The sequence below is a fragment of the Suricata suricatta genome, chromosome 6, assembly GCF_006229205.1.
Source record: "Suricata suricatta isolate VVHF042 chromosome 6, meerkat_22Aug2017_6uvM2_HiC, whole genome shotgun sequence".
Lineage (NCBI taxonomy): Eukaryota > Metazoa > Chordata > Mammalia > Carnivora > Herpestidae > Suricata > Suricata suricatta.
The window spans coordinates 119,560,764-119,571,494 of record NC_043705.1 but is presented as its reverse complement, the minus strand read 5'-3'; the positions used below and the strand labels follow the sequence as shown (position 1 = coordinate 119,571,494).

Sequence of the window (10,731 nt, the reverse complement as noted above, 5' to 3'; positions counted from 1 at the left end):
GAAAGCTCTCAGTTTTTCCCCATTGAGGATGATATTAGCTGTGGGTTTTTCATAAACTGCTCTTATAATGTTTAGGTAAGTTCCTTCTATTCCGATTTTCCCAAGGGTTTTTATTAAGAAACGGTGCTGTATTTTGTCAAATGCTTTCTCTGCATCTATCGACAGGATCATATGGTTTTTATCCTTTCTTTTGTTAATGTGATGGATCACATTGATGGATTTGCGGATATTGAACCATCCCTGTAACCCAGGAATGAATCCCACTTGATCATGATGGATAATTCTTTTTATATGCTGTTGAATTTGATTTGCTAGTATCTTGTTGAGTATTTTTGCATCTGTATTCATTAAGGATATTGGTCTGTAGTTCTCTTTTTTGGCTGGGTCCCTGTCTGGTTTGGGTATCAAGGTGATGCTGGCTTCGTAGAATGAGTTTGGAAGCTTTCCTTCTATTTCTATTTTTTGGAATAGTCTGAGTAAATCTGTTTCCTTTAAGCATGGTCCTTAGGGAAGAACACAGATTCCTAGTTCCCCCAATAAGGGACAGAAAGGGATCCTGTTAGACATCTGGGCTGGAGGCACCATGTCTCTTCTTAAGGCACAATAAGCAGCTGCCACTGTATTCCTGTGCTAACACTGAAATTGTCTGGTGAAACAAGCACACCATTTATAACACTACGAGGTATGGTGGAAGCAGAGGTTTATGTTTGAAGTGGATAAAGTTATTTAATTTAAACAAGATTATGGTTAATTATTTAGTCTTTCAGTCATGCGAAGAATAAACTGCATTGCAGAAAATGGAATTATACAGAAAAAATCTAGAGGCGCCTGTGTGGCTCAGTCAGTTGAGCATCTGGCTTCAGCTCAGGTCATGATCTCACAGTCCATGGGTTGGAGCCCTGCATCGGGCTCTGTGCTGACAACTCAGAGCCTGGAGCCTACTTCAGATTCTGTGTCTCCCTCTCTCTCTGCCCCCTCCCCCGTCTCTCTCTGTATCTCAATAATAAATAAATGTAAAAAAAAAAAGATTTAAAGAAAAAATCTAGCTAGGGTAATAGAGGTTTAAATAATAAGTAAGAATTTTTCAACAATTTATAGACAAGTTTCAAAGACGAACGTGCAATTTCCTTCCCTGGAAACCCTTAAAAATAATATAGCTAACATAATAATCTTAAACTGCTTAAATCTAAAGATTACTAAAAATATTAAAAGCCTTCTAGTGAACTCTACAATTTCATCTACTTATCTGATTTTATACTATGCGATAGCAAAATTATTTCATATCTCAATATTTTAAATAAAGTTTCAAATGTATAGTTTCATTTTACACTCCTAATATTCTTGTGAGAAAGGGAGGGTAGCAGTTATCATTCATATTGTTAACACTGCGATCAGTGAGGTTGCTGGGATAAGAAATCAGTTCGTCTGTTGCATGAACTACTGAAAATAATTTTTTCCAAATGATGTGAATGCTTACTATTAAGAGATCTCAACTGTACCTTTGAGGGAAATGTATCCTTTTTTCTTCAATTGACAATGCTTCAGAGAAGGTATCTGCTGTATCTGCATCACTGTGGACTACAGAATTCCCCACTTCTGTGAGTGTGCTCCTGCTCAGACTAGTTCCTAGGGAAAACCTATCAAAACCTGAAACCTCAGCTGGTTTTTCTTCTTCAATTGGCTCCCAGATATTCATCTCAAAAGAACCTATGTTTCTTTGCACACGTTTTAGGGCTTTCACTCTCACTTTATGAATAGAATGCATAATAACAGACATCATTTCCTCAGTTTCGGGACCTATAAAGGAAAAAACAAAAAGCCTTATTATAGCACAGTAAAATGTTTCAACTCAAGGCACAAAGTGACCCAGGGTGCCTGGGTGACTCAGTCAGTTAAGTGTCCAACTCTTAGTTTTGGCTCAGGTCATGACCACAGTTCATGAGTTCGAGCTCCGCATTCAGCTCTGTGCTGACAGTGTAGAGCCTCTTAGGATTCTCTCTCCTTCTCTCTCTGCCCTTCCCCTGTGCACTCTGTCTTTCTCGCAAAACAAATTTAAAAATATAAAATATAAAAATAAAAAAAGAAGGGGGCCCAATTCCAGTCCTTCCTGGGAATATGGAATCCTGCTGATGACTAAGACTTATTTCCACATTCATACCGAGTACGCTTTTCTCTCTGTTAGAAAGCTATGGTCCATATTTTAAGGTAGAATTGCAGAAGTTAGAGAAGGGCCATTAAAGAACAATAAAAGGGACAGAGCCCAGACTCCATAAAAATATGTGTTTTGGAAAACAAAAAGTTAAGAAGTAACTTAAAAGTAATTTTAATTATAAAAAGAACCACTATGGGGGGCCTGGGTGCTCTCGATCAGTTAAGCATCCGACTTCAGTTCAGGTCATGATCTCATGGTTCGTGGTTTCAAGCCCCACATCGGGCTCTGTGCTGACAGCTAGTTCAGAGCCTGGAGACTGTCTTCAGATTCTGTGTCTCCCTCTCTCTCTCTCCGACTCTCCCCTGCTTGCACTCTCTCTGTCTCTCAAAAATAAATAAAAAACATTAAAAATTAAAAAAAAAGAATCACTACTATTTTTCCATTTCCAAGAGTAGTGAATAAGAATATGAGTATAACTTTAGTCAAAGAAACAAGGACACCTTTTTCACTTCAAATAGTGGGAAACAACAGGAAGGAAAGTTTTTCAAGGCTGCCTACAGAAAAGAGTAAACATTATTATACATAAACAGAACATTTTAGAGGATGTCAAAAAGTCTTAAGAAAAATATAAATCACAAATATGTTAATGCAATAATGTACAATCATAGAACATAACTAGACTTAAATACTGGATTAAGTTATTTTAAAAAGGTAATTTGAATTCTTTAAAAAGTTTGAATGTAGCTAATGTCACTGAATTGTACACTTAAAATATTAAATTTTATATCATGTATGTTGTAACCACAATAAAAAAAATTTTCCACAAGGGCATGTTAAATGTATAGGATAAAATTGGAAGAAGAATTCTAGTTTCCAACAAAATATCCGCCTTGTGCAAAGCAGTATATGCTTATTTTATATATTTTACTTTATTTGATCCCCTTTTAATACACATTCATAAAGTAGATAATAATATACTCATTTTACATATAGAAAAATGGGGCTCGGAGAGACTGAGCAACTTGCTTATAGTCACACAGTTATTAATTGACAGAGCCATGACATGAAATCAGCTTTGTCTGGTTCCAAAGTAAAACTGGTGCTTCAGTAACGGAGGAGTGCTTCTTTTTGCCTTCTTATACTATCTTCAAGGAAAGGGGAACTGTGCAAAAACATAAGCACTAGAAACTACATGCTTTTCAAGGAATCTTCAGCAATTTATCTATCAGGTATCTAAGAAATGACAAATAGTACCTTTCACAACACAGTGTCTGAGTCTTTGTTGAAGAGAGTGATACTTTTCTCTTAAAGGAACCCTTATGTCCTCTGGATTGGGAAATGCTTTCACAAAAATTTCTGCTACCTTCAGAAAAATTAAAAAATGAGTTTCATGAGCAACATTATTTTTCATTAAAATAAAGCAAAATCCTTCAATGTCTCTGATTTTCATTTAGTTTGTTTTCACCTACATTCCCATTACCTTTCTGATTGGTGGCAGTTCTCCAATAAGGCTCAAAATTAGATCCTGAATAAGTTCTTCAATATTTGAAAACCGAGAGAAAGGCAGCATTCTGTATGCCCACTCCACTGCACTGAGACCATGTTCAACCATACAAGAGTCAAACTCCACTTTGACGTCCTAAAAGGATATTGAGAAATACATTTCCTTTTCACTTCAGATGGATAGATCAGGATGAGTTCAAAAGAAAGTTTGTCAGAAAACAATAAAACCTCCTATTGAGCAATAATTTCCCAAGTACTGTTTGTTCATTTTTCTTATTCTTGTGCAGGTAAATACCTTTTTTCCCTCCACATTTTCTCTTGCTTTCTGGTATTGCCTGCAACTATAGGATAACTTATCACGAATATGTAGCATCCAACACAAAGCACAAAGTTCTCTGAAGCAACCTAAACCAGGGAAACAAATATGAAAGACTCGATGAGTATGTACATTACTACTGTAACAATTTCACCTCTGCTGGGTATTTTTTCCAAAATATGTTTCTTTATTTTGTTGATTACAAAAGAAACATATGTTCATTGCCAACACCTTAAATAAAAGCCATGAAAATCCATTCATAATTTTTACACACATTATTCTAGAATATTTCATACATGTCAGCTGCATGAAAATATTTAAAACAGTTTTAGAGTAAATAATTTACTCCAGTTACTAGTAGTTTACTTGCTTTAAACTTCATAGTATATCATAGATAATGTTGAAAGCCAATACACACAGCTTTAGTTAATACTGTACAACTAATTTATTTGGAAAATCACTTATGATAGGCATTTAAGTTTATTTATTTTTTCTGTTTATTTATTTTTTTAACATATGCAATTATTTTCCATCATTTACACTACAGTAGTTACAATTACACTCCAAACAGAAAAGCAAGGTAAAAAATCAAATCCCCAACTTCTATTTCATGTACTTAGACTTATACAGAAATTAGAAGGTTATGTAACAACTAGTTAATCACCTAATTTCACAGCTATCTGAAGTGGCAATCATGATATAGCAGCTTATCTATGATACATTCAAGATACATGATACAATTGGGCATTTAAGTTTAAAATATTTTAATACTAGAAACATACTTTCCATTATTAAATAATGTTTTATTAAAAGCAATACAAGTACACAAAGATATATATAATTATAATATGTATGCTGTTTTAAAATTAGCTCTTTTTTTCACTTAATGTACCCTGGATGTGTTTATGGTGGTTACACACACATACTGCCTTTTCATTGCCTGTATAATATTCCCTTGTATAGAAACTTCGCCAAAACAATTGTAAATTATATCATTATCAATATTTAGGCCTCATATCTAAGCAAGCAGTTCATTTTGGACAAACCTATTGCTTTAATGGAAACTTCATCAAGCTTGTGGTCTCCAGTTGCTCCAGGTCGAAAGAATGCTACACCTCCTTTACAATAATTAAGTAATGACTCAGGGAAAGGACTCAATGAAGGAAGGGACCCTTTCATTCGAATCTGAAAGAATGACAGAATGTGTTAATTATCAGTCATCTAAATCTATTTTTATAAAAAACTGTAGGCAACAGACAAGACAGTAACATAAACCATAGAGAATGGAAAACACAGCATGGTTCTTTCTTGTACTATGTAAGAAAATATCTCTGAAATGAACTATCTTTTCAGAAACTTAGCTCAAAAATATAAATGTTTATTTATTTTAAGAGAGGGAAAATGTTTATTTAATATAATATAATAAAATATAATAATATATAATATATAATATAAATATAGATGTTTATTTATTTTAAGGTGAGGGAGAGAGAGACAGAGAATCCAAAGCAGGTTCCATGCTGCCAGCACAAGGCCTGATGGCAGGATTCAATCTCACAAACCCTGAGATCATGACCTGAGCCAAAATCAAGAATCAAATACTTAACTGACTGAAACACCCAGGTCCCCTGCTCACAACTTAATTCAAGAAATTCACTATATTAGAACATGGAAGAGGAAAGAAGGTTTTAAACAATTTTTTTGTCACACAATTCTGCCTATACAGAATTTGATGCTGTTTGTCCTGACTTTCCCCAAAGGCATAATAAAGAAATTTAACCATCATCTCTTGTTCAAAATAAAACTATGTGCAGTACCTAAAAACAAATCTTACAAAAGGTTTATCTACCTGCATAACTTTTTTTTTGAGAGAGTGTGAGGAAGGAGAAAGAGAATCTTTTTTAAACTTTATTTATTTATTTATTTATTTATTTATTTATTTACATCCACGTTAGTTAGCATATAGTGCAACCATTGTTTAAGGAGTAGATTCCTTAATGCCCCTTACCCATTTAGCTCATCCCTCCTCCCACAATCCCTCCAGCAACCCTCTGTTCTCTACCTTTAAGAGTCTCTTTATGTTTTGTCATAGGGAATTAATAAAGAATTATTGTTCACTTTGGTATAATGGTATGGTTGTTTTAAAATATGCTCACAAATTCTTAACAATTCATCCCTTCAAAGGTACAGCGTAACTTCCTTCACCTTGAATGTAGACCCTACTAGACCAACTAGTTTTTTTTGGGGGGGGGGCTTGTTTTTTTATTTATTTTTGAGAGAAAGAGAGGGAGAGAGAGACCTCACATGCAAGCAAGAGCGGGGGAGGGGCAGAGAAAGGGAGACACAGAATTCGAGGTAGGCTCCAGGCTCTGAGCTGCCAGCACAGAGCCTGTCACGGGGCTGGAACCCATGAACCATGAGATCATGACCTGAGTGGAAGTCGGACACTTAACTGACTGAGCCAACCAGGTGCCCCTAGACTGACTAGTTTCAAATGAACAGAATACAGAAGTGGTTGTATATGATTTCTGGGATTAAAACATAAAGACATTGTATCCTCCACCCTGCTGTCTTTTGGATCACTTGCTCAGGGGGAAGCCCCTGGCCAACAACCAGCACCAACTTCTTAGCCATGTGCATGAGCCATCTTGTAATCACATGTCTGGCCCCTATCACATGTTTAGATTCCTGCAGCTCCAGGTCACATTTTAGTATGCAATTTCATGAGAAACATGATTTTTTGCTTTCATGAATAAAGAATTTAGAATTTTGGTAGCAACAAGAGTTCCGTCACTCCAACCAATTAGAAAACATTAATTTACTACAACTAAATTAATATAATTAAATTACATGCCCAATAAAGTCTAAATGAAAAAGGTAGAGAATACAACAATACAGGATAACACAGAAGTATGTATATACACTTATATATTGTACATACTTCGATAAGAATGGATCTCCACATCTTTGGCACCTCTCCCAATATCAAGAAATACATAGGCTAACAATAAAACTATCAGTTAAATTTGTACAAAACTGAATTAGAGGGAATTTACAGGTCACTTCTGTGTATAGCTAAGTGGGTGACAACAGGCCTTAAAGATAAGATGCAAGTTAAACAGGGCACCGGGCAGAGTGGCAATGACTACACACCCAAGGGCCCTACTCTGTGGCCTGATAGTCCTAAAAGGAATGTCTTTAGCTGTGTTGCTAATTTTAAGAGAATCCGCAGAGTCTTTATACTAGCTGCATTAATTAAAACTAGATTATATAAAAGGACTGTTGGGGTTTAGTACGTAAGATCAAACTTCCATGGAAATCTAATTTACAACTTTACTGTAGAAAACTGTTTACTTCAACAATTTTTAAAATGAAGTTTCCTAGGGGCGCTTGGGTGGCTCAGTCATTTAGGCATCCAACGATGGCTCAAGTCATGATCTGATGGTTGGTGAGTTCGAGCACTGCATCGGGCTCTGTGCTGACAGCTCAGAGCCTGGAACCCACTTCAGATTCCGTGTCTCCGTCTCTCTCTGTTCCTCTTCCACTTGGACTCTGTCTCACTCTCTCAAAAATAAATAAAGATTAGCCTACCTGGTGGTCTAGTGGTTAGGATTCGGCGCTCTCAAAAATAAAGATTAAAAAAAATTAATGAAGTTTCCTATAACAAATAATCAGGCTCAGCAGACCTTGAAACTATTAAAACCAATCTTTCAATAATACAGGAAAAGTCTATGCCATACTTTAAAAACTTTGGGATGACAAGATACAGAATGGGTACAGTTTCATCTTGTATTTTTATGGTAGTTGTATGCAAATTTCAGAAACCTTTTTCTCTGAAAAAAGTCCAATTTTCAAAAACAACTTGGTAACTTCTCAAAGTCTCTCTAAAGTTTCCTACCAAAAATAGTCATAAATTCTTGTTTTAAACATAATCAAGGGCCAAATTAACGATATTTGGGGCTAATAATATTCTTTTCCACATTTCACAGAAACAGACAACTGGCCTACATAGGACAAGCAGGTGGTGAAGGGACATACCAGCAAATGTCCCATCTGACTGCAGATCAGGTAAGAATGCAACTACGACTCAGGTGATGTCACACTAAATTGCACATCTCAGAAGACAGCAAGGGGGAGACTCCAACTGGCGAAGACCAAGGAAACACACAGCCAAGAACCAACTCTAACTTCCTAGGGTTTGACCCCACATTAGCCCCCACAGAACACAGTAGGTAATATCTCAGAGGGAAGTGGGGGAAAACCCTGAACTGAGCTAACAACTTCAGTGATGGTGGGACAAAGAAAAAAAGTAACCAAAACTACCTGGAACTAACTATATTATACTTTGTATTGCCAGACAGGATGGGGCTATCAAAGAGACCCAGTTCAGAGTCCTTATCTTTCAGCAGAAAAAATTTGGTCTGACTAGGTTGCTTATTATAAACAAACCTGAAATCTATTGATTTATAGGGTAGGGTTCCTTGGGAAAACGTCATGATTATAAGTATTTGGAAATATTAATAAATATTAGTCTATTTAAATAGCTCAACAAAGCACATAGGTGACTAAGACATTTCCACACCTTCTGCATGACTTTTCTTGCCCATCTCAGCTGCAAGATGTACCACTGTGCTACCGGAAAAGAACAGCGAGCTGCCCGGAAAAGCAAGAGAACACGTTGAAGGATTCCAGACACCTTTTGGCGATTATCTTTCTCAGCTTTTAAAAGAAGATCATCACCATCTTCCTAAGGAAAATAAAACAGTAGATTTTTAGTAGGTAGTAATATGAAAATTTTAAATGTTACAGTGAAAATAAATATAGTGCTTCTCAAACTAGAGTGTTCCTGGAGATTTATAAAGGAAATCTTGAGGGATGGCCTCAGAGATTTGAACTACAGCTATTTCAGGTGTCAAGGAAATATTTCTCTCGTCTCAAATAATGTAAAGGGCTAAACTGACCCTAAGTCCAAGTCTTCCCCTACAACAGTTAAAGCCCACCACTCCCAACTCCATTGGTAGAATGTTACAAAGAGGGCTCCTTTCAAGGAGAATGCTTTTTCCCTTCCTCTGCCTGGAAAAATCCTTAGATGTCAATGTCACCGCCTCTGTGAAGCCCTCCTGGTGTGTGCGACCATGGCACTTTGCTCAGATATCCATGACAGTTCTAATCTATTCTGTACTAATTCATGTATGTTTTCCACTATATTCAGATCTAATCAAAAGCAAAGACCTTGTCATCTGTCTTTGTATTAGTATAGTGCATAGAATAAAGTCCAATATGTAGTAGGATCCAACAAATGTTTGCTAAACAAACACTAACAAGCCAGTAGATGAAAATTAGTTTCCTAGAGAATGAGACAGTATAGAAACATTTGCTTCCCCATCATCATACTACGGTGACTTCTTCACAGTACTCAATTTTTAGTTCAGTATCTGCCCCTCCCCTACATAGCCAGTATGATTCAGTGAGAGCTGATGCATCCCCACCTTCCAGCGGAAGGCCCTAGGGGGCTACAAAATGTACTTTGCATTATCTCTAGCCAAGAGTGACTCTCGGTACCCTTGCTTGCCCTTGCTTGGAGTGCTGGAGAAGAAATACTTTTACTATTTTCCTTTTTCCCCTTCCCTCTCCCGCTGGACATGGGCAAGTTATCCTTAGAAGCTGCTGGCAGCCACCCTGCTCCCGCAAAGGGAGACAGACTTAAGTTGAAGCTGACACCTTAGAAAATAAACTAGAGAGAAAAAGCTGAAGTCTGTGGTAGCATAACTGAGTCAGAAGGCTACCCTACCACTGGGCTTCTTAATTATGCTAGCCAGCTTACCCAGTTTTCTATTATACCCAAACCAAAGGGTCCTAATTGATATAGCATGATACTTAGGAGAAATTCTACCCTTGAGGATTATTTTAATAAAAAAATGATAATAAAATGAATCACTACTAAGGATAGTAACCACTCAAACTAATATCAGCATAGGATAGTCCCAAAATAGCTTAAATGGTATTCTTAATTTCTAAACCAATATATTGAAGACTCAGATGTGACAGAAAAGAATAGAATTACTGAGAAATACAATGGACTATTTATTCCTTCCATGTATAACATATTACATTTGAAATATAAATAAATGAAATATTTTTAACCTATTGAAACATAACCTTAGATATAACAAATAAGAATATTAACAAAAAACTCAAAAAAAAAAAAAGGGAAAAAAAAACAGATATAGATAAAGGTTGCTAATACTAAAACAGTAAGTAGTAAAGAAACAGTTCCAGAATCACTTCAAAATATTAATCAAATATTAAAATGACTTAAATGTAAAAAATGATTGAAATGTAAATAATTTGCATTCATACTTAAAACCTTAGAGCCTGCTAATTATAATGTTACGAAATTTAGTGAGAGCAGAGAAAAAGTTCCTGAGAGGAACACTGTATTGCTGTTTATATGACAGAATTATCAATTGAATAGTACAGGAGAAAACAAATGACCTATCAAATTTTTAAAAAAATCAAAAGAAGTCTTTTAAAAGAAGCAAAGGCAATGAGGTGAATAAAAGACCAAAATAATGTAGGTCTTCTAAAATATGACATATATTATTTGTTACCCTAAACAAATGTCTATTTTTTTTCCATAATATTTTATTGTCAAATTGTTTTCCATACAACACCCAGTGCTCTTCCCCTTAAGTGCCCTGCACCATCACCACCACCTCTTTTCCCCCCTCCCCCTTCCCCTTCCACCCTCAGTTCATTC

The 10,731-nt window shown here is 35.9% G+C and overlaps 1 protein-coding gene across 1 annotated transcript in view; it reads right to left on the bottom strand.

Annotated features, from left to right (window-relative positions):
• CPLANE1 (ciliogenesis and planar polarity effector 1) overlaps positions 1–10,731 on the bottom strand; it is a 134,672-nt gene that overhangs the window by 79,717 nt on the left and 44,224 nt on the right. Inside the window, exons 20-25 of the mRNA XM_029940985.1 lie at positions 8,554–8,718; positions 5,018–5,156; positions 3,951–4,060; positions 3,633–3,791; positions 3,407–3,515; positions 1,500–1,797 (exon numbers count right to left, since the gene is read on the bottom strand). Coding sequence (XP_029796845.1) covers positions 1,500–1,797; positions 3,407–3,515; positions 3,633–3,791; positions 3,951–4,060; positions 5,018–5,156; positions 8,554–8,718 — 980 coding nt within the window. The remainder of the gene's footprint in view (positions 1–1,499; positions 1,798–3,406; positions 3,516–3,632; positions 3,792–3,950; positions 4,061–5,017; positions 5,157–8,553; positions 8,719–10,731) is intronic.